The sequence below is a fragment of the Cygnus olor genome, chromosome 1 (assembly GCF_009769625.2).
Source record: "Cygnus olor isolate bCygOlo1 chromosome 1, bCygOlo1.pri.v2, whole genome shotgun sequence".
NCBI lineage: Eukaryota > Metazoa > Chordata > Aves > Anseriformes > Anatidae > Cygnus > Cygnus olor.
The window spans coordinates 110,285,201-110,310,138 of NC_049169.1; the positions used below are offsets into that span (position 1 = coordinate 110,285,201).

The 24,938-nt window shown below is 37.6% G+C and overlaps 1 protein-coding gene and 1 long non-coding RNA gene across 5 annotated transcripts in view; both read left to right on the plus strand.

Annotated features, from left to right (window-relative positions):
- BACH1 (BTB domain and CNC homolog 1) overlaps positions 1-14,705 on the plus strand; it is a 30,513-nt gene extending 15,808 nt beyond the window's left edge. For all 4 annotated transcript variants that reach the window (XM_040576665.1, XM_040576684.1, XM_040576655.1 and 1 more), the window contains 3 exons: positions 3,112-4,494; positions 6,149-6,355; positions 11,174-14,705. In XM_040576665.1, the coding sequence (XP_040432599.1) occupies positions 3,112-4,494; positions 6,149-6,355; positions 11,174-11,635 (2,052 nt within the window). In that variant the 3' untranslated portion in view covers positions 11,636-14,705. The remainder of the gene's footprint in view (positions 1-3,111; positions 4,495-6,148; positions 6,356-11,173) is intronic.
- Positions 14,706-22,287: 7,582 nt separating this feature from the next.
- On the plus strand, positions 22,288-24,573 carry LOC121079436. The gene is made up of 3 exons (XR_005825033.1): positions 22,288-22,909; positions 23,604-23,771; positions 24,467-24,573. It is a non-coding gene; the product is annotated as an uncharacterized LOC121079436 (long non-coding RNA).
- The last annotated feature ends 365 nt before the right edge of the window (positions 24,574-24,938 follow it).

A 24,938-nucleotide genomic window follows, 5' to 3' on the forward strand; every position in this document is an offset into this window, starting at 1 on the left:
TGAAGCATCCAAGACGTTTAAAGATTTCAGTTGGTATTTAGTTAAAAGCATTCAAGACACGTAAAGATTTCAGATGCTATTTGCTTAATAGCATTCAAGGCACTTAAAGATTTCAGATGGTATTTATTTAAGAGGCATGAGGCAAACAAATGATTGGATTTTATATTAACCACTGTGCTTGTAAATGAAAAGTCAAGAGCCTCCAAGCGCTCTGTGCCTGGAAGTAACAGTAAGCTTAAGAGTTGGTTGGTGCATGATCAATGGCTTTCCAGGAGGAGGTTTTTGGTAATCAACTTGGTGAGGGGGATAGAAATAACATGCCAGTTGTTGGCATGTCAACTGAAATCATTAAAGCAGGAGGAAAGGTGCATGCCAATGAATATTTATAGTGACACAACGTTAGTGACTTGTTCACGTAAAAGAGTAAATCGAGTGCTAAACGTAATGTATTAATACATTCACAGTAAGCCTGTATCTCATTAAAATAACCCCTTCACTGTATCCAGAATCTTTCTGATTTGATTAAAAAAAAAAAAAGGATCAGATGGTCTCTTTAAAGAGTTTCCGTGATCTTTGCTATCCTCTGATCAATGACTTTGTTACAAACCTATACCATATCATAGTACCACTACGTCACTTTTACTCAACTTCCTTACCATGCCTGTGTGTTCTTTTTCCCCTTTTTATTCTTGATAGCCTGAATATCGTCCCTATTAAAATAAAAGTAATGAAAGGAGCTGATAAGGAAGGGAATCAGGGTGATGGGGACACAAAGTCATCATTTGGAGTAAAAGAGAAGGATTAGTGACGTCAAACTTTTGAAATGATGAAAAATAGGATATTAGAAGAATAAGAAATGTACATCAAAGTTGGAGGGGGGGGAACAGTCTGTTGTAAAGCACTGGTGTTCGTTCCCATGGACCTGTGAACTCAACCTGAGTTAAAAGGGAACCAGAGTTTGTAAACAAAATGGAAGACTTTAATAATCCTGATACCACCAGTGAGATGAGTCCTCACAAGTCTACAGCTTAAGAGTATCATTTAGCATTACTGATGTAAGAACTGAATATGCTGAAGTAAGAAGCAAAAATACCAGTGATTAAGAGATAAGATTCACTGTTAGATCTCATCGTTTACTTGATAAGTTGCTGAATCTGAAAATGTTTTTGAGCTTGTCTTCTGGGAACTGCTGAATACTTTGAAATGAGTCAATTTATGAAGCTGCATATATGAGAGAGACAAATACTAATCATGTGGTTTGGTTAAGAAATTCTTAACCTTTTTAATCATCCAAAGTATCTGAAATTTAAAATGAAAGACACCAGTCCATAATCTGAAATGCCAAAATATTTTTGACTTTAGATTGGTTCATATAAATTATATTGTCAAAACAAACCACTGACATGTTGCTGTCTGTTCATTCTATTGTTTTCCTACTAATGTTTTTACTAAGAATTGGAATTTGAGCCAAAATGCAAATGAAATTTAATGGCTTCTGCAAGACTTGCTTTTTAGGGTCAATCAGTCCAAGAGTCATTCTAGTCTATCTTCTCTGAGGATAGACATCTAGAAATGTCTAAGAGAAAGTATAAGGGGTATAGTGTTTTTTCTCTTACTATTTCATTTTTTAGCGATAAACATATCTACCTTATGTAGGAAAAACAGTTCTGAAATATCATTGTCCTTGTTTTGTTTGGTTATGTGCATGAGTGCAATTTGTTTGTAAACCTACTATAATGATTTGTTGGCTGTACTAGGTTTCAATACTTGACAACATATGGATGAACTGTCTTTTCCCTGTCCATATTGTTAGGGATGAATTAATGTGATGGTGTAATCAGTATTCTTGTCTCCAGAGAATACTTGAAACACTATTTTAAGTATTCTTTACAATAAGGTCATGAGATTTTATTTCAGAATGTTTTTTTGCTGAACTGTCTCTGTGCAGATCCCTTCAGCTGCCTTTCATGTGGTATTTATGTTTTTTTAAAAAAGGAACTCAACTGATTCCTAAATCAAACTGTATTGTATAGTAAACTTTCTTGCTGCCAGAAGAATTCAGTATAGTTCCTGCATTAATATGGCACTTTGTTCAGCATAAAGCCCTGTTCTTTAAAATAAAGAAGGGTACCAGAGTGTGGGCTTGAGTTTGAGTAGTAATAATGAACATATTGCTTCATCTTGCCTTTGCAGAGAAGCTAGTGAATGTGTCATGTAACTTGTAATATGATGGTCTGTTTACGCTTTCCTACTTGATTCCTTAGTAATTTTTTTCTTGTGTAGATGGTGTTCAGTTTGTGATGATACAGTTTCGCTCATCTTTGAGTTCCCTTTTTAGGTAACTGTTCTGCAGTAGGAACTGAGATGGTGATGGAACTGTTCCAGTAAACCTACGTACTCAAAAGAGGCTTTAAACTGAGAATAACTGCTGTTGGTGAAGGGTTTTGGGTACCATTCTTTTGCATCCATGGGAAGAAGAAAGGAGTAGGATGGATACAGTAACAATATGTGGTCAAATTCCATTATTTCAAAAACTGTTATATCAGTGATGCATTAAACTGAGCAAATAGCAGTAATTGCTTTTCAGAGGAATGATTAATGCCAGCAGCATCTTGATCTTATTCTAGGGTAATTCATGCGTAACTTCAGTTTGAAAGGTGTTTTTGCAAAATTGGAGTTTGCTGTACACTGAAAACCAGTAACCAGTATTTTTCACTTGTTAGTACTATTTAAAAGATTCATCACAGTGAAGAAGATAATCGCCATAAAATATACAGGATAAAATTGTGTCAGAAGATTTATTTTACAATGACTGTGGCCAGATTTCCCCTGCGGAACAAATCTGTTGCTTTTCTCTTGTTCTCTATCTTGATGGCATGGTTTGCTCACTGGTAAATGTGAGTTCTGCGTGTTTAAACCCATTTACAACATTGGAGCTGTAACTGGAAACTTGGCAACCGAACTGCCTGGTGTACTGGAATTGGAAACACGGAACCTTGTTCTCTTTCATACTGTATGTCCTGGTTGAGAGGAGGCAAGTGAGATTTGGTTGTGGTTTCACCAAGAAGGAAGTTGGCCTTACTAATATTCTCTCTTTTTTCTTTTTAATAGGTAACACTTAAAGGATTTAGTCCCTTGCTTCAGTTTGCATACACAGCTAAACTTATTTTAAATAAAGACAATGTGTCTGAAGTTTGCAAGTGTGCTGAATTCTTGGGCGTACACAACATTGAAGAGTCCTGCTTCCAGTTTCTCAAATTCAAATTTTTGGACTGTAAATCGGATCAGCAGGAATGTCCTAGGAAGAAATGTTGTACACAACATTGTAAGAAAGCAAACCCTAAAATTGGCAACGTGAATGATGGAGACCTAGAAATAGATGATGAAGCAGAAGAACTTATAGAAAAAGAATATATTCAAACATCTCACACAAAGCTCTGTAAAGATGAAGAAAATCCTAAAACATCACCTGCTCTCCAAGATAACACCAATCAAACGTGTGATCCGTCACATTTAGAAAAGGGTAATGTCTCCAGCTCATCTTCCCAATGTCCAAAGTATAGGAAATTCCAGAAAGCTTTTGGAAATGACAAGGTTCATACTACAGAGTCCAATTCCAGTATTAAAGACACTCAGGTGCCACCCTTTCTTGGGAAGGAAATATCTGATAATGATGGCACACGAAAAGCTCAGGAGTGTGTACCTATGCAGCTGGTCTCCAAATGTGAAGAGACTCAGGTAAAAATGGAAGAAGGGGAGGAAGACACTGAGAAAAAGGAAGAGTCAAAGAAGGATTCTGTGACTCAGAGTGTTTCATGTCCTGTGGAGAAAACTGATGTTGCTGCTTTCCCTCAAAACACTGCTGCACCTCATGGACTTAATTCTGTGTCTTTTTTGCATACATGTGAGCAATATGGTAACTTGAATTTCAGTGGTGTGCAAAACAACACAGTCTTAGCTGAAAAAACTGTAACAAGTACTGGAGTTGGGAATGACAAAATTGAAGGTCAAGATGATGTACCTTTAAAGGTTGATTTGTGCACTAGAGAAGCCATTAACATTACATCAGCTGGTGATCGAAGCAGTGTGGAGAGAGAGATAGCAGAACATCTAGCAAAAGGGTTCTGGAGCGATATTTACAGTACAGAGCCCTGCCAAATACATTTACAGTCTGCAGTTCTGAAAGAATGCTCGGAGCCTGTATATTCAGGGAAGAAATCAGAGTGTCCGTGGCTGGGAATCAGGATCAGTGAAAGCCCTGAACCTTGCTCTCAACGAACTTTTACAACATTGAATTCTGTCAACTGCCCCTTCATAAGTAACCTTAGTACCGAAGGATGCTCCAACAGCTCTGAAATAAGCAGTGGAGATTATGTTCAGGGACAACAGCAAGAACAATGTCCCTATAATTATGTGATAAGTTTAGGAGAGGATTCAGAAACTGACACTGAGGGAGACAGTGAATCCTGTTCAGCAAGAGAACAAGAATGTGAGGTAAGAACATCCTTGCGTATCCTTTGCTTCCATGTCTTTTAAGGCCTTACTCAGAAGCCCGAGTCCTGTTATTTTGTTGTGGTTGCTTGTTTTAAAAACTTGGGGAATTAAATTTAAAATAACCATTTGAAGATCTATATGGGAAATCACTGTTAATTCAGGGAGATGTAAAAAAAAGTTTTGAAGTGATAGATGCTTAGGTATTAGATCTCTTCAGGTATTTCTCTGGAACAACTTGATCAAAAGATGTTAGAAGTATTTTAAACCACAGCATGTGGATTCTCTTTTTTTGTCTACTTCAGTTAAACATAACTAAATTTCATGGTCTGTGTTATAGAAACTTAAAAAGTTCCTGGTTTTCTTTTGAGGTGAGAAGGTGGGAGAGAAATAATACTTCAGTTTTCCTGCAAAACGAAAATCAAGTTTTCAAGCTGCCTACAGTAGCTGTGCATTTAAGACCGCTTTAATAGCGTCACCTTCTCCAAAACTTTGGCTATCCTTGTTCCCTTGAAATGCAGAAACTATTTGGCGCTTCTTTCCTACATGTCACTGCTTTGGTAGCATTGTAGACAGATGCTGTAAGTAGTCAAATCTCAAAAGGATTTACAGTGTACATAGAATGACTTCTGTCACGGTTCCTAGAATTGTAGAATTGGAATGCAACTCTGTGTATGGTGGGACCTTACTGAGACTTAAAATAAGTGAAAGCTGCCATTCCTGTAGAACATTGACAGGCCAAAAAGGGCCAGAATTGGCTTAAAAACATTCCTCATCTTTACATTACAAAGAAGAAAATGGCATCATGGCTTGAGGTAATACTTTGCCCATTTGCTTGTCTGCTTATTAACCAGTGATAGCCAAACACAAAAAGGGTGGTGGTTTTTTATTTGCTTTTTAAACGAATTCCAGATCTTTAACCACAGCAAGGTAACAGTCTACTGTTTAATGTACTCAAATAGAGGGATTAAAAGTGTCTTTAGTTGGATGCTTAATAAAACCTGACGCTTACTTTGTGAAGATGGTTTTCAGTATTTATCAGGACTGTATGATCTGTGTGTTTCTGATACCTGCTTCCGTACGTAGCTCAGGTGTACATACTGTGTACATTGACTTAGTAGCAAGAGCCTGATTTTTCTCTCTTCTCCAGCATTAAGAGTTATAAAACAAAGACTAACTGCCAGTAACTTCTCTACTTTAAGTAGATGCCTGTTTCATATTAACTTTTCCTACGGTAAAATATAAAAATGGATACAGAATACACTCTTAGTAGCAGGTTAGAGGAAACTTTAGTCTGCATAATGATTCTTGACACCTATTTTATGTACCACCTAACCATAACTTAGTTTTAGAATGTATCGCTTAAGTGATTTGCTGTACACAGGGATCAATTTTTGGTCCTCCTCTCAACATTCTTTTGAAGATCTAGTGTAAATGTGCTCAATTATTTCTCCCATTCTTGAGCTCATCCGTTTGAAACGCCTGGATTTTATCCACCTCATCTGATGGCTATATTACTTTGGTCTTGCTTCTGAGATTAAGGAAGAAAGATGAGTGTTGTGATAAAGAATGCTTATAATTAAAGACTTGAATTGACCTGTTGGAGTATGTGTAAACCAGTTTCACCTTTGACTTACAACCGTATCTTACATTCTAGGTAAAACTGCCATTTAATGCACAAAGGATTATCTCACTTTCCAGAAATGACTTCCAGTCATTTCTGAAAATGCATAAATTAACTCCTGAACAGTTGGACTGTATTCATGATATCCGAAGGCGAAGTAAAAATAGAATCGCAGCACAGCGATGTCGTAAGAGAAAACTTGACTGCATACAGAATCTTGAATCTGAAATCGAAAAACTGGTATGTATAAATACTTATTACTAATATTGACTTGAGTCTGTCTTTAAATGTCGTCTTTGGATATCTGCCAGTAGCTTGAGGTGGATTATTATTTTATTCACTTAAGCTCAGAGAACTTTCAGTCTTAAACAGGTGACTTCTTGATAACAGTTCTAGATTTTTCTGTGCCTACTTTAAAATGCACGCTTCTCCTCTGTGTTTTTCTGTGGTAAAATTTTATCACAGCATAATTCTTGGTGAAGGCTGTTTAGGAACTGCCATCAGTATTGAGCTTAATTATACAGAACGATTCCCACACTGTCATCTCATCCTGCCAAGTTCTCTACCTCTCTGTACTTTCCTGCTTTGCTTTTTTTTTTTTCCTTTGGCTCATATAGTTCATGATCAAGTTTACTGTTACAGTATTGTTGGTATTTGTTCTTGTAACATATCAGCACAGGCTGGTAAACAGTTTCTTGAGTCTTGAATCTTAAAAATGAGACACGTGCAGAAAGGCAGAAGATACAGCAGAACTCAGGAAGCTGCTTGCAGTCTTATCAGTTTTATCAAGATTGTAGCTGAGGAATTAATGCATCCAAATTTCTTTACAGGCATCCGTTTACATATTTGCTACTCATTTAAAGTGATAAATGTGTAGCTTCAGACAGCTTTGCATGATCTGAAGTTCTTCTGGCAAGAAAGTTATTGTGAATGGCTTTTTTCTAATGTTTGTTTCTGACCCTTTCATCTCAGTTTTGTTGTTGATTACACCAGATGAACTAAATAGTTAGGTTTACTGTACTTTTAATTTGTCTGGTAATTAAGACTTTGTGCTCCATGTAGGTGAATTTAGTATCTGCATCAGGAGCGTATGTAGTCATGTAAGCACGTTTTTTCCGTCTGACCTTGAAGTGAAAAAGAAAATAAAACTAGAGCAAAGGACCACAGGCTAGAAACTTATTTTCCAGAAATGCTTCATCTTTCACAAAATTAGATTTTTTTCTGCAGTAAATGAGAGACTTTGAGGGAAGGCTGAGAGTGCCATACAACCCTGAGTTGACAGAGCAAGTCCATTCAGTGTGCTGAATGAAGATACTCGAGTGGGGAGGGAAATCAGGTGGTTGTGCTAATAAAAAAAAATTATATTACTATATAATTATATTACTATAGCAAGAAGCTGTTTCTGACATTTCAGAACTTTGTTTGTTTCTGTCGTCTTATGCGATTTCTGTTTGTTTTGTAACTTTGTCAATATTGTGCAACAGTTTGGGGAGAAAAATTTAAAGACATGATTCATCTGCAAGATTAGACCTGTAGTTGACTAAACGATAATTATAGTGTAATATCCTTTTTTTCTGTGGACCTACACTAGAACAGAATGAATGTCTGCTGTTTGACAGAGATCATTGTGCGAGTGCTAGACAATGAGCATTGAGAATTGTGAGGTGAGGCCTGAGTTCTGAATTGTGCTCTAGGCACAAATGTTTCCTGTCACTTTTTTTTCCTGAGCGGGTAAGTTTCTTCAGAACTTCTTGAGAAAACGTTGTTTGGAGCTGTTGAGAGTGTCTTAGGGCAGCTGATGCTGTGCGCCGTCAAACTTGTGTAAGTTGTGCACAAATACAGAAACTGAGAGACTTGTCTAGGCATAATTTTTAGGTGGCTGGAAGAAGACATCTGAAGAGTGTATGGTACACACCCAGGCTGCTTTGTGCATGGCAACTCCTGCCTCCTTTCTGCTTTTCTGGGTCAGTCTTGGGTCTCAGAAGCTGGTTGCTCTTCTCATGGTATTCTCTGTGATGTGGCTTTGAGAGAGGATAATGCGGTATAGCTATAGTTGGAAAACTTTGGACAGGTAGATAATACTCTGTGTACTGTTAGGAAATATTATTTGGCAAAACTACTCATACTGGTTTCCAGTATGTACAGCGTGTTGTCTTGTATTGATGTCTGAGCTGTTGTTTATCAGGTCTTTGTTTTTCTCAGATTAAAACATGTTTGTGGTGCATTCTTGAGAAACCCCTCTATCTGGGGCAGACATTAACCCCTTGCATTAGTAGAGGCTGGAGACTGGCTGGGGAGTAGCTTTGCTGAAAGGGCCTGGGGGGGTTGTTCTGGGCATGAGCATGAGTCAACAGCTGAGCATGAGTCAACAGCTCGTCCGGGCTGAAAAAAGGCTGTCAGCATCCTGGGTTGTATTAACAGGAGCACAGCCAGTGGTTTGAGGGCAGTGATTGCACTCCTATACTTAGCACTCGTTAGACTGAATCCAGAATATGGTGCCCAGTTTCACCACCGCCCTCCCTGTGCTGGAAGGACCTTGACAAATGAATAAGGTTAGGAGAGAGGTCCCCAGGACAGTCAGGGTTGAAGTACTTACGTGAGGAGAGGCAGATGAAATGGGGCCTCTTCTGCTCAGGAAGAGATGGCTGTGGGGAGAGCTAATAGCCACCTGCCCACATCTGTGGGGAAGTCATCAAGATGATGTTGGGAATGGGAGTACTCCTGCCTCCTAGCAGGTAGCATTATTCATGGCAGAATAGCTGGAGACCCTGTCCTAAAAAGAGTTAGGAGGTTTCAACTGGATATATGGAAACCCTTTTACCAAGGGGGATGGGCAGGCAATGGAGGAGGTTGTTCATAAAGGTTGGGTGGGCTCTGTCTTAGGAGGTTTTCATGACACCACTGGACAAACCCCTGAGCAGACTGATCTTACCCAGAGGTGACTGCTCAGACTACAGACCTCCTGAGGTGTACCTTCCTATCCGAGTGAATCTGAAAGTCTTAAGCTCCACTTACATGCGAACAAAAGTAGTACTCTGTGTTGAATCGAACTGCTCCCTGAGAGAATTAGGTTGAGTCGTTTCTCTTGACCAGCTCTGTACAGAAGATCATCTTTGACCCTGAGTCGGGCAGGGGTGGAGTTAACTTCCACACAGCAGCCCATGTAGTGTTGTGTTCCGCAACTGCAGCTAGAACAGCCCTGGTATCGCACCAGTGTTTTGTCTATTGCTGAGCAGGGTTGGCACAGCATCAAGACTCTCCTCCCTTTTTTCTCTTTCCTTTAAACGATCCTTATCTCAACCTGCAAGCCTTTGTTTGCAGTCATATTTTCTCCTCCCCCTACCTCTTCCTTTGAGGACTTCAGTTGGCCATTGGTGTGAAACCACCACAGACCCCCCTGACGTATAGTCCATATAGTCTTTGCTTATTGACCTTCCGGGTGAGCCTTTGTGTTCCTGTTGTTCACTCCTGTTCTGTATATGGGAATACATGTGGGCCTCTCAGGGAAAGGTTAGCTTCAAAGAAACGGCTCTTTCAGAACACCTGTGTATGCATATCCACCTACCTTGTACTTTTCTCACATCAAAGTTTTAGACTGAGGGTACTCGTGAGGGGGAGCAGAGTAAAGGACAGCTGGCCTCAAGAAACACTACTTCCTTGGAGATCCCGTGGCTCAGGAGGAGGATGTGTCACTGCGTGACAGGCTGTAGCTGTGATCTAAAATGCAATTGAGATCTTGTTATATATGCTATAGCAAGGAGAAATGCATGACCTAAATAGATTCTTCACCAGAAGTGAGAGTTCTTAATGTGATGATAATTTTGACCTCAACTAGTTAGCATTTCTTTGCAGTATTAATATAATGCAGCTAAAATTGAAATGCATTAACTTTTTAGCAACTTAAATTCCCCGTCCCCATCTTACACTGGGAAAAAATATTTCTGAGTGTTGAAGTTTGTGTTAAGCAACAGTCCAGATTATTTCATCAGTCCATGCTGCACAGCTGAGTGACTCTGCATACCCAAAATGTACACTTCAGATTAAGAGATCTGGCAAAGCTGCACTCTTTCTAATCGCTTTCGGCAAAAGAAGCTGGCAAAAACTGCTTCCCTTGCAAAGTGCCACTTAACACTAGTGAATTCTTTCAAAAAGAAATTGTAGAGGTTGCAGTACGAGTTTCTCCTGCAAGAAGGAATGTGAGAAGAAATAAAAGTAATATTTCTAAGAATGAATTGATGTAACCCATGATGATTTATTTCTCAAAAGCTATTTAAAACTTTGTGCAGAAACTGAAATGTATGTCTTCAAAACTCTGCCTTTTAAAATTAACTGTAGAACTAAAAACGTGTTTTTTCTTTCAGCTACTTCATTTGGGTCTTATTTCCTGTCTTTGTTTCCTCATTTTCTTTCCTACAGACATTGCTTGTTTACATCATTAGACTAGCCTCTCAGTTTTCCATGTCCTTGCATCTTCAACCAGTTGTACCAGAAGTCTCAGAAAAGATTGATATTGAAGTAAAATAAATTTTCCTATTCTACTTTAGAAACAATTCTGGAGTCTATTGTTTGTTCTGTGGTGGACTTAGCACTTCTTGAGAATTTAATGTATTTTCATCTAACAGAGTAGTATCAATACTGAAAATGTGATGTCTAGTTTTTTACACTTAAATTTTCAAAGTAAAATCTCCATGGAAACTGTTCTGCTTAATGTTTGGTCGACCTAATGGGTGGTAACAGTTTAGATGTGTTATCCTGTAGAATTAGTGTTTTGGGAATATTTACAGTAAGTGGAGCTAGGTTTCGTTTAATAAGTAAGCATTATTCTTTTGGCTGTCAGCATTAGTTTTGAAAAAGCTTTATGTTTTGAAAAGACACTTCAAATAGCTGAGTTGACACTTCAAGATAGGGTGGGATTGTGCTTTTAGTAGGCATTTGGTTGTGTCATTGTTGATCTTACAGTCTGCTGAAACAGAAGGAATTTGGCAATGTTATTTACAGACTTGTTTTAGTTTTTTTTGTGTTAAAATGTACGCTAAAAAGCTATTTCTCTTTTTGCAGCAAAATGAGAGAGAAAACTTGCTGAAGGAGAGAAATCACATTTTGTCAACTCTGGGTGAGACAAAGCAGAATTTGACTGGACTTTGCCAGCAGGTGTGTAAGGAAGCAGCCTTGAGTCATGAGCAAATACAAATACTTGCGAAATATTCTTCCTCAGATTGTCCGCTTTCATTTTTATTCCCGGAGAGAGAACGAACAGCGCCATCTGATAGCGAGCTCGCAATACCAACGGGTCTAGAACTAGCAGATGGCCTTTCAGGTGTTACGTCTACAAATGAGCAGAGTTCCTGTTATCAGTGTGTGAAAGGTGTGTGTGATGCACCATATGATCAAGTACAAGAACTGCATCCAGCTTCTGTAAGAACATTGGAGAAAACTTCACTCATAGAGCAGTGTGGACAGAGTGGTGCTATCACAGACTTCTGTCAGCAAATGACTGACAAATGCACTACAGATGAGTAAATCTATTCTCTTCCTATTGCCAGCCCCTCAACATTGCGATTTAAAGCGAGATTGAGCATTATCCTAAAGTAACTTACAAAGTGAAAGTAAAGAGGAAACTTTCTTCAAAAACTACATTGACAATTACATGGTCATTATATTACTTGGCAAGCTTTGGGTTTGCTCTGTGTAGTTCTAGAGTGTAATTTGTACGTGTCAGCCTTAGAGCATTTTTTGTGTGGTGATGGCAAGGGATGTTCAATTAAGTTGTTCGAAAGTATAAACTTTGTGCACAGATGTGTATTTGTGAGGAAGCTTTCATTCAGGTATCAAGTAGCCTTCACTCTGGTTTATGCCACAGTACCTAATGCCACTCTACATCTCAAGATTCCTAACATATATTTATGCACAATAACTTCCGTACATGGAGTGCTTATCTGTTTAAGATGTCTTTTTTCTTCTGGCAGACAAACTTTAAGAAGCGTATATAGCTTTATAAATGTTTATTTTATAGATGGGTTAGGATAACGTGACATTATGAGGAGATTTTGGCAAATACTCTCTGGAACAGCTAACTGCTTCCTGCTGTTCACATCCCTGTACCAGAGCCACCTTTTATTAAATATTTGCCTTTGTCTTAGCTTTCCTATGTGTAGTTAAGATGATGGGAACAGCAGAGGTGCTGCAGCATACTGCTCTTCCTCTGTTTATTTTTTGTGGGAGAAATAACGTATTGGAAAGGCAGAAGCTTGAAACTGATACAGTTCTTTGCTTTTACAGTGTGCGTTGGATCCTCTGGCATCTGAATCCCAGGTGCTTGTTAAAATTCACTGATGTACAGTAACTTACTATCCTAGCACCTTTGAGCTCGCTGCTGTTTGTGATGAGTTGGAATTGAAGTATTGTGAAAGTTTATGGACAAGTGGCTTTGTTTTTTTTAATTATGGTATTCAGGCACCAAATTCTTCATAACTTGAGTGCCTAATTGCATTTTAAGTAATCTCTAAGTCTAATTGCCCTCTGATCACTGGGACCAGTAAAGATCTATTTCAGAATTTTAATCTTCAGGTTAATTTTATGGCTAAACCTGTGGTGCATTTTCAATGGCTTGTGTTATAAGTATAGATGTATAAAATGTATAATAAGGAAAAGAGCTGGAGGGATTTCTTTTATTTACTTTATGAAGGAGAAATTCAGCCACTAAAATAAGAGAAATGGAAAGTAATCCCCCCCCTTTTAAGAAAGACTTTTACGTGGAAGTAGATGCATATTGTATACTGATGATTGCTTTGTTATTTAGATGTTATTCTCACACCAGAACTAAGTATTGAACCTCACCACAGAAAACTTTGGTTTTGCTGGTTTACAAAACATGAAGAATCTTGTACAAGCCAGTGGAATTCTTCGTTTCCTACCTCAGAGTGTATATTAGCTGTTTGTGTCTTCGTGTGCATGTACAGTAGGCAGCGACTAGAGCAAAGGACTATTGTAAATACTACTTTGCAGTTTTTTCTTGCAGTGAGACAAAACTTGCTAAAGAAACTATTTGGCAAGGACTTTTTTTAATTCTTTTCCTCTTAGCAGGTAACATAGCATTAATAAATAAAGACTATTAGGCCACTTATTTAAAACAAAATTGACAGATTTCAACAGTACTTCTCGTAACCAGCACCTAATACAAGTGACTACACTACCTCACTTACACAATTGAAAGTTAATTCAAATCTCTAGTGATATCCTTGGATTTTCATCATATATCATATTTTAAGGGGAAAAAATATGTTAAAGGAGCATAGCTTGTATAAATCAGTGCTTGCAGTAACTGAAGTTCAGAAATAAATACTATATTGCAGACATCATGAGAGTTCTGCTGCTTCAGAAATATTTTCAGATAATCAAATTGAAATTCTTTTAAAGTACTAGGATTTATATATGTTGATCCTGTATATGTATAACTCGTGAAGCTCTCTGTGTCTGTTCTCCAGCATCTGTATATTCCTGGTTAATTTAATCCTGCCTCCCTCATGTACTGCCATCATGGGCAGTATATTATCTGAAGTGTCCATTTTAATTAGTAAGCAAGCCAACAGAAACAGTAAAAATAAAAACAAAGTCCCAAACCCTCTGTCTATCACTTTTTAAAGTTGTTATTTGAAACGACATGGATAATGACATTAAAGCATCGTCCTATAATACATGTACTCTAAAATGGAATTTCTTGGGTTAAATATGTTTTGTTATAAACTGGTGGAGCACGTATATAGAGTGACTGGCTGGGAACTTAAATATATCCAGCGGCCCATACCCTGACTCACCTGGCTGTGAATGAAACAAAGTCTGTGATGACCAGGTCCAGAGGCTGGAATATCCACTGAAAAGAGTTGTGCTCCACTGCCATGGTCTGATCAGCCACATCTGAATTCCATCTAGCAAATGTCGCAGGGCTTCCAGTGCAGAAGTTATGGCTGTCGTTTCACGTTGGGTTAGGATAAAATTCATGTCATGTATTTAAATCTATGATGAACTTGTTGAAGTTTGAGGGTAGGTTTTTGCCTAACCAGCTGCATCAAATAATTTTTAATATTTATTTAATACAGTAGACATACAAGTTGCATGTTGACTTCTATAGGCTATATCATTAACTTGCAAAAGTTAAGAATGAATGACAATTTTATGATACCGAATTCTCAGGTAAATGTTTTGGAGTTTTTCCAGTAAAGAAATAGTCAATTTTGAAATTGTAAAATACTTTGTTAAAGCATGTTTTAAAATACTTTGGACAGAATATCTAAAAGCCATAAGAGTATGGTGGCATACAGGTTGTAAAATAAACAGATAATTACAACAGTTGATTTTGTATCTTTCATAAATATTTTCTAAGACTACAATAAAAACCACTATCCTTTCTACAAAGGCTTTTCTTTTTTTTGTACAGTGACAATGTTTATTGGTGTATTATTAACTTCTGTAGTACTACTAAAACATTTCTGAAAGTAGTAGCAAAATAATTTATATGGTCTATAAATTCCTGAATAATACACACAATAGCAAATATTACTAAGTTGGAATAAATTTCCTGTAAGTTTATTTGATGTTTGTGTCTTGTTCTGTTTGAGTGCGTTTTCTGCTCCGGGAAACTTTGAGTTTTTGATTTGGAGAGAGAAAAGAGGTAAATAGCTGGTTAATAGGATACTGTATAGGTTTGTTGGTTCAAGAAAAAACACAAATGACTGTGCGTATAGTCCAGATAAGCGCATGAGGTAGAGGTAGAAGCATCTTTGCAACCCTAGATAAGGTAGGTCCTGTTAAGTAATTAGGATTGAAGAAGAGCTCTCCTTTGAGAAACTACATTTATCTGTATCTCCCTCTGTACCTCCTAAACAGTTAACTGTAATACAGGATCTGACCTTTCAGTACTGTGACTCACCTTATTCAGAAAGCTTTTCTTTAGAAGTTTTTGTAACTTGTGCATTTGGCACTTAAGTCCTAAGTTGTTTGATCCTACAGCAGATGCGTCATTAAAAGTGAAAGCAGTCATTTTAGGAGAAAAAGCTGGAAAGTAAGATGATGGATTATAAGGCTTAACTTGCTGCCTATAATGGGTAGAGCAGCAGACTGTTTTTCTCAAGGGTAGTTTTGTCCTTGAAATTCATAGTCACTTGGATTTAGTCTGTAGGTGTTTCGTGCATTTCTTGGCTTTAAGAGTCAAGATGTCATCTTTCACAAAAAAGTTACCGTGGTTCGTCTTTGAGGAAAGTAAAATCTCAGTGCAAGGTTCTGTGATGTTTAAAACTCCTCTTAGTATTCAGAAAGAAACAACTGCAATGAAAGCTAAAGGGTACATGCACCAGAGATCAGGACTGTACATTTAGTTCTGCCTCTGGATCTTTTTTTTAGGAAGTAAGAAATGAGGAACTGCTGATAACTGGTACTCTAAGTAGCACGTCGTTTTTTGTCTGAGTATGACAGCAAGTCAAATTAGTAAGAAATTTGTTTGAAGCAGCAAAAAATCTTCCAATGTTGAAATAGTGAAAACGTACCCACTCTAACTAGCAGTTTTGGAACAAATTTCTTTAATCTTATTCTGATAAAGGTTTCAGGATAAACGAAGTAGTTGATCTATAGCAAACAAAGTGAATTTTATCCCTTTTTGGCACAGAAATAGAAGCTGGACAAGCTGGACCTTTGTGGTGGTTTGCTGTTACATTGTTTGCACATTGATTTCCTCTTGATTGCATTTTTTCAAAAAAAATGCACACAGTTGGGATTTAGTAACATGGATCATGGGGATTTTTAATACCAGACTTCATGTCAGTTGAATTTTTGTGGACAGGACTTAAGGGAAAAGGGGAGAACGAACCTTTTTTAAAAAGAGGTTTAAGCAAAGTATTTAAGCATGCATTATACTCCTGTGGCCTCTTAAATTTGTATACACTATACAAGCTTTTTATTATTATTTTTAATCTTTTTGATTTGCAAATGTTAATCTGACAACATGTGGATGCAAATCTTGCTAACAGAGCAATCTTTTTTTTCCAGTTCTAGATAACCGGCATGGGGCAGGGAAAGCACTGTTCACCTCAGTTTTAAGCTTTAGAAATGAGCGGGGTGTTTAAACAAACACTTCTGGGAATGGTTGTGTATGAAGGTCCAGGTAATGGCATTTGTTGCTGAGAAGCATTTTTCCATTTCATGGGTTCAAAAACAAATGTTTATTTTTCTGTTGAGCCAAGAAAGATTCAGGTGAAATTTGTGATGCCAGAACCCATTTTTTTCTCGTTAAGAGAAGGTGAGTTACAGAAAGGTCAGGTTGACTTTTCTATCCCTTTTCCACTGTTTCAAAGAAAAGTGGAAGAAATAAAACCATTTACAGTAATGCTTATTCAGTATATAGTATAGTTTTCTAAGGATGCTGTCTAAAATATAGGTGTGTGTATATATGTGTATATATATATATATATATATAAAAGCTTTTATACCTACTAGATGTTGTAGGCACACATACAAATAGTCCCTATTCAAAGAGTTATTGGTTAAGAGATGAGAGAACCTAATAATACGGTCTGCAAAGCACAAGATAAACTAAAATCTCAGTTCTAGGACAGTGTTTTGGCTTGCTACCTATAAAACTTCTAGGACTTCTAGGCTTTCTGGGCTCTGAGAAGAGAAGGTATGGTACGACTGTAGGAGGGTAAAAATAGTTTTAGACTATGAATGAATGTGAATTTGTTCTGTGGAGGGTTATATTAGGCTTCTATAATATATTGCTAATGTTGACTCATATGTTCTTACTACAGGATAGTGTACTGAGTAGTAAATATATAGTAAATGTGCATGTACATATAAAAAAAAATTCCCTGAACTCATCAGAAATCTGAATACCTGTTAGCTGGACTGACAAATGTCTTGGAGTACCTGGAGTTGTTTGGGCCATGCAATCTATATAGTAACTTATGGATAGAACACGTGCCATCCATTTCCTTCCTGTATTTGGATCTGCATTTGAGAGGAAATGGAGGTGTGGGGCACCTCATACAATACTTCATTCTGGCAACGTCAGGCAGAGCAAACTGCATAGTACGGTCAGTATTCACTAGGAAGCCTTAAGGTTGTTTATAATGTTCAGTAGAAGCTGAATGCTCGATTGTAGATGGTCTGAAACTCCAGTTATCATCAGATAAGAGTATTCTTTGTGTGCACGTAGTGGCTTCTTCCCTTTTCAGTTCATAAGAAGCATTTTCTGAGCACTATAGCTGGTGAAAAACTTCCAGCTTTCTATGTATCCACAGACATAGAAAAGAATGAGGATACAAATAAAAAAAAAGCAAGCTTTTATGTGTTTTAGTAGTAATTTAGTACCACTTATAACTTGCACATTTTCGATTACCAAAAAAATAAAAAAATAAAAATCACTTAGCAGTGATTTGGTTGTGTTACAAAACTAGAAGGTCAAAATGAACATATTTGTAATGACTAGAGAGACAATCAGAATACGGTCATCTGCTTTTGGAATTTCAGTCACTCAAATTAAATAAGGAACTTTTTTCTTAGTTCATGATTTAAAAAAAAAAATACAAAAATCAAAGGAAATAAAGCCAGGTGTCAGATTCTGGAAGACGAACTGGTAACTTGCAGGATTTCCACATCCACAAGACTTCCGTTATTTTCTTAACAAGAAAATGGGTTTATTTGTTTTCATGGAAAGACTCTCTAAAAAAAAAAAAACCACCTGCAAAAGCATATAATTTTATGAAGAGCCACCCTGAGAACAGAAAAACCATGGTGTCCAAATATTTTGGAATGTGAAGTTTCCCATAACTATTTCCAAGCTGCTAATACCTACTTTGAAAGTAAGTGCTAGTAGGTGATCTCACATTTGTAATCAAGATTCCCAAATCTGTATTTCATACAATTGATTGAAATTTGATTATTATTTTTTTCGGTGCTAATGTACTGTAACTTTTTATTCTAGTCCAAGCTAGGACTCCTCAAGGAAGTCTTGCTGATGCTTTCAGTAAGGCTACAAGTCTTGCTTACTGGGCTAGAATGTAAGCACAAAAAATGTCTGTGCATCTTGATCGCTCATTTCTTGAGAAGCTCAGATTTGTATTATATAAATGCTACTTAATCCAGTGGTTTACATTATAATTTGAACTGTGCAGTCTATTTTCTTCTTTAAACTGTAGATGGCAGCATAATACTGCGTACTGCATGCATCACTAGGTGTATCAGTGAGGGCGAAATATTTGTTGGTTAAAAAAAATCTACTGGAAGAGTGAATTTAGATTATTAAAAAAAAACTTAGAATATGAACTTCAATATCTAGCACTTCATCCTGTAAACTATGCTTACTACTCATTTCAGCAGATCAGTGATGTGAATGCAGCCTACTGGTTACTGATGTTGTACTCGGGTGTGAATTGCAACAGCATTTATTTTGCTTGCAACTTTTCATTCCTCAAGTGTATAGTATCTCATTGGCTTGATTTCAGGATAAAAATTAGAACAACAGAAAAAAAAAATTTAATAAAACACTTCCCAATGCTTTCCTCTTTGTTAATTTAACTAAGTGGCAGAGTACATTACAGTTTGCCTTGGGGCCTGGCATAATCTGTGTACCTTTTTAGTGCTATTATTACTGCTGTTAGTACAAAGGACTTTATATTACTCATTTTCTAAGAAAGGAGAGGTCTTTAAATTGTGCTAGCATTGAGTCTTCTAAATATAAATAGGGACAGATGTAGATTTTGGTTTAAAAATGAAGATACAGCTTTCGAATTATTTTGTCGTCAAACTATCACTGATAGCATCAGTCTGTGGTCTAAGAAAATATGATCTTGCCACTTTGTGTGTACTGTGCAGTAAGAGGAGGTAATTCCCACAAAGCTGAGGATGTTTGTTCCCCTTTTCCACCTTCCTGGTAAAACACCTTCTTCCTGGACCATCTTCTTGGATGCTGCTGAAGAAGACAAATGCTGCTTTCTGACAGCCTGAAAGGTACCAGGTGATACCAAGTGTTTGGTTTGAACACACAGAACAAACCACACTTTGGAAGAAGATATTGGCTGACACAGGCTTTACCTAGCACAAGCTGTAGCTCTCAGCTGATGCCATCTAACACATGCCTGTGAAGGAGAAGGAATTAGCTGAGATAAAGTAGATGCCTGCATTTAGTTCTGCTGAGAAACTGTAGTGTCCTACATGCTGATGTCAGATGTTGCCAGATCAAGCCTTAGGGTGTATGTAAAAGAATGAATTTGAAAAATAGTATTTCAATCATAGACTAAAACTTTATGTAATTCTTAATTGCGTAGCTAGATAAAACACTTAATACACAAATCCTAGCAGTTAACTTCTCAAATTTCCCTTTTTCCCTCATCAGCTTAAAAAATAAAAAGGTAGATCCATGTGCATATGGCAAAATTTTCTACCATAACACTGAAAATAAAATTCTTATTATGTAAGTCTTATAGAGACAGTCATAAAAGTGCCTTTAGGGATATTGTTAATTTGCTTGAAAAATGACAAGCTTAACCAGAAAACAGCTTTTTGTTGTAACAATGTGATGACAAAGACTTTTCTAATGTATTGGAATGCAAATATTAAAAGCAAAAATGTACAGATGTCATAAAATGAAAATCCCCATTTTTCAAGCTGGTACATTCCCTTTTGTTTTGCAGTTATGAAAAATTTCCAAATATTTCAAGTGGTTTTGTTAGTGACAGAAAATGACCTGCGTATAATTCCCGTCTCAAAAATAATTAAAATAAGTAAATTAAAAAAAAATCCTTTGAGCTGTCAAAAAATATTTCTGCCCGCTCTTAAAATCAAATGGTTATTTCAGCTCAATACTTTTTTTTAACACTGGACTCTGAAAATGCTCTGAAAATACAGGCTTACAATGAAGCATTGAAGAAACTAAGCAATAAAATACAGCAGCATTAATCCTTTAGTCTTTTCCTCTGATGTTGATCTGAAGATCTAGCATCTGATCCTAGAAATATTCTTTGACTGGATTACATTATGGAGTTCTTAATAGGGGAAAAAGTAAACTGAGGGGAGGAAGACTGCTGCAACTGAGGCACTTGCCCTGCAGTCATTCCAGTGCTTTTTGGAGATGTTCTTATGGCTGAAATCTTGTTTGCATGCTCACAAATTTAGGAAATCTATCAATCAAACCGTTATGCCAAGAAGCCAGCAGCTGTGTGTTGTTGGATGTTTTGCTTTGTTTCCCAAAGGAGCTGTGATTTCGGGCTGGGGGCTTAGACATCCAACAGCTGATGTTTGGGGTTGGCACTCTGGTGCTACAACTTTCTAATGTGCGAATTCCTGCAGTGAAAATACCTCGGAGAAATGTGATCTGCCATACAGTTGCAGGAGGAATTGCGTTGAAAGTTTTCCGTAGTAATTTTCGTAGCAATCTTCTATAGGTGCTTGAAAATATATTGCTTGAAAATAGCCATACTAGTGCTGCATGCACTGCAGTTATGTATGTTGTTTATATCTCAAGAATTATTGGATTTTTCTGCCATTATAGAACAAGTTGTAGCAATCGGAGATAGTCACTCCAACAGCTACTTTCATGAATGTTTAAAAAAAACATTTTAAGTCAATCAATTCTTAACCAATGTTAGTTTTAACTTTCCCTTGAAATCTCAAATCAGACTGAGCAATACTGATGAATAAACTTGATGTTTGTCAGCACCACACCATCCTGTATGTTCAGAATTGCTGACTGGATACTGACAGAAGTCAGCCAGAACAGAAATCTTGCTTCAGTGTCATTAGCTAGCTAAGCTAGCTAACGAAGGAAAAAAAGTCATTTGCAAAGGCTTCCTGTTTTTAATAATGTCCTCTCTGCCTTTCCATTCCTCCCAGTTTGTGACTTGTTGTAAAATATAGGAATTGTAACTCTGCACGTGCTGTGGGACCATCACACTGCATCGTCACCAGTCAAGTCCATGAAATAGTAGGACCCAAGACTCTGTTTTCCTCACTGTTCATTTGAGTGTGATTTATGATTTGGCTATTTTGAGAATCAGAAAATTGTGTAAGACTTGAGAGAAGTCCTGCTGTTGCTGATTTTCTTCCTCTAACTTCTATCCCCTCCAGAACCTACTGTGCGCTATTCAGATAGGAAGTAAAGCACATGAAAGTGAGATGTAAGATTAGTCATGACTCTTCCCACACAGTTTTTAAAATGAAGGTTTAATCATTGTAGGTTTTTACAACTGTAACCCAAAGCTGTAAATTAGCCCTTATTTTTACAAAATGCTGCTATCAAACTAAGTGCCTGTGTGTTACATAGCATTACTCCTACTGTCTTCAACATTAGCCCTGAGAAGTCAGGGATCTAAATGAGTAATCTACTGTGAGAGGGGGAATATGAAGTATAGCTCAAGAGCTACACCTTCTTTCAATATGGATCCCCAGCCTTCAGCTCCTTAGTGGCAAGGCTTGCAGGTGATCTGAAATTGTCCACAGCAATCGATACTGGCTTTCCTAAATTTATGAGCTATTTTATAGTCTATCTGTGTGTCAAGGCCATATCTGCTCTGTAATGACAGCTGTTGTCACCCCTCATCTGGTTCTTCAGTGCATGTGATGTGTGAGTTTTAGCTCTGTTTTGTAGGAGGATGCCAGCATGGAAATCACAAGGCCAGGAAGTTTCTTTAGCTCTGCTCTGAGGCTGGGGCTGTCTCATGGCTATGTGCTGTAAGGTATCTGAAACTTTGGCAAATCTGGCAGGGGGACACAAAAATGTAGGTTATAACAAGGCTTTGTAATGAAACTGCAAAAGAAGTATTGAGACAAATTGAAGTATTTTGCTAACTGACAAGGATTTCTGTTGTTGAGATGTACTGAATGAGCTGAGGCTAGCTTAAAAAGCTCAGTGGATATGCTTTCTAATTCTGTGTTCTTCCAAGAATGAAGAAGCTCAGGGGAATGGGGCTCACTGCTACAGTGGTAATTGCAATAAATAGTTTCATTGCTGCGCAGAAATATTCCTATCTGGCTAGATAAACTCCAAGGCAAAGTAAAGTATCAGTGATTGTGATTAATTTTGCTACTGTCATTGCTGACACTGGTAGAGGAATTGGGTTGCCTAAAAATAGGTGATTAGTGCCATTTCAGGTGTGTGGATCTCTCATAAGTTATCTGTTAGGCTCGTGTGATGTCTTGTATGCTTAATAGCACTTTCTATTATACTTGAAGCGGATGTGTGATCAAAAGAAGAGTTTTTATAACACTGGACGTCAAGGCACACATTGGACATCATAATGGAAAGCCACTAGTCAACCAAAATTGGGGAAGATAGCTTTAAATGATGATACTGAAAGCTTTGGCAGCTCTCCGACCTGTGGTATAACCTTGCTGGCAGCTAAGCACCACATAGCTGTTTGCTCACCCTCCCCCCCAGTGCAATGGGGGAGAGAATTGAGGGGAAAAAAAATGTAAAAGCACGTGGGTTGAGATAGACAGTTTATTAGGACAGAAAATAAGGAAAAATAATAACTATAATAGTAATAATAATGTGTACAAAAGAAGTGATGCACAAAGCAATTGCTTACCAGCTGCTGATTGATGCCCATCCCATCCCTGAGCAATGGTCTCCCCACCCTGGCCAGCCAGCCCATATTAATTGTTCATTATGTCGTCATATGGTATGGAAGATCCATATCTGTCCCCTCCCAGCTCCTGCTACACCCCAGCCTCCTCACTGGCAGTGTGGTATGAGAAGCTGGAAAGTCCTTGGCTTAGTGTAAACACTGCTCAGCAATGGCTTCAATATTGGTGTGTTACTGGTATTATTCTGATACTAAATCCAAAACACAGCACCATAGCAGCTACCAGGAGGAAGGTCAGCTCTATCCTAGCCAAAACCAGGACGCAACTTCACTCAGGGAAAAAGTTTGAAAAGTGAATGTAGTTTAGTGAATGTGTAGTTTAAGGCTTGGTAGTGGTTTTTCACGGAAGGCTTTTCATTCCAGGAATCAGAGTGACTTAGGCGATGGGAACTTCCCAGTTTAGGTGTATGACTAAACAAAGCATTTTAAAGCACTGGATGATAAAGCACCTTTTAAGTTTTAAGAGAAAGCCAGTAGCTAACCAAGCAAAATTGGGAATTATAATACTAGTGAAGAGGATAGGTAGGAAACAATATTGTAGTCTGTAAATAAACCAGAAGAATCAAAACAAGTTTGTGAGGGGAAACAAGAATCCTTAATTCAGAAGACAAAAAGGGAATCAAAAAAAAAAGGGGGGGGGTAAATTAGGGGAGTCTACAAATTGCTAAAAACAAGTAGTTCTTCCTGTGTTGTATAATCTTCTATGGACTGTTTTGGCGTTGCATTTAAAAGGTTATTTTAATGCTGTCTTTGAGACAAGACTTCTTGCAGGTCTATCCAGGAGATGAGGTTGGAAACAGGTCTCAGTAGATACTGGATGGTGTCTTCTGCAGTGCTTTCATCCAAGTGTACACCCACAGGTATGATTGGTTACTACACTGATAGTTCAGCACCAGACGAAGTGGAAATATTAGGTATGTCCAGCCAGCCCATGGATGTCTGTGTTAGTTGAATGAGGTGAATGGACAGGAAGTCGTCTGAGCTTAAGGTCACCCCGAGTCCTTCAAAAGCAGGTCTTCTTGGCACAGGTATGACGACAAAAAAAATAAATAAAAAATAATTGTAGGGAGATATTTTAATTAAAGCTTTATACGTGATAACAACCATTGATGTCAAATATTTTGACAATTTTTTGGTATTAGATAATGAGATAAAACCTAATGTGAAGATCAGATTGTCTCCTGCTTTTATATTTCCTAGATGTTCTACACTGAATTAAAAATTAAAAAAAAAAAAAAGTCTTGTTCCAACTGGGGATTTTGGATAGCAACTTATCAAAAAATTATTTTAATGTTACTAGCTGTATACATTTCAAATGTTAGTAAATAGATTTTAACAGTATCGCAGGAGCAGTATTAGCTCTGTTGTATGTCTTAATAGTAGGCTGATTGAGTGGTTGAGGCTGCTGTAGTGTCTAGACGGTGTTCACATATCCAATATACCTTAATTATTGCCAGCTGAGTCTAGATGCTGTGCTGAAGCTCTAAGTTTGATCCCTTGCCATCCACATCTACAACCTGTTTGGTTGAATTTGAGCATAGCAAGACTCTGGGAAGCAAGGGGAGCAATTCCATAGTTCAGTGTTCTTAACTTCCTTCTACACATTGTTAGCTATGTGTAATATCATCTGGAGGAAGAGACAAAGTTATACAAAAACAAGCAAAAAAAAAAAAAAAAAGAAAAATCACCAAGACAGTGATTATGATTTGATATTTCAGCACAGGCTTTCAGATAAGAAACAGATGGAAGGAAGGAAACCTCATGCAGTTGTTTAAAATGGATGAGTAAAGGATTGGAGGCTAACTGTAAATATCACTGGAAGACTAATTCCAATTGTTATTTGATTTGCAGGGAATAAAGGATTAAGAGGGAATAAAACAAAGATCTGGCTTCTCACTCATTCCTCCCTCCTCTTTTGCAAAGGAACCTACTTAGTGAAACAAGATCCTCAAGAGGGAGTGCCACGGGTAATGTAGAAGTGTAGATGACAGCCAGGAAGAATTACTGGCTATTGAAAATGTTTGTAATAGCAGAACTTGAATACAAGAGAACATCTTGCTTTGGAAATCAAGTGAAAGGACCCTGCTAACTCTGACTGTGGAGGGAGGATGGGGATGGCTAGTAATACGCTGGTTTCCTGTTGGGTGGGCACCTTCTTGTTCTCCAGAAATTTCCCGTTGGCTGGTCTGTTTTGC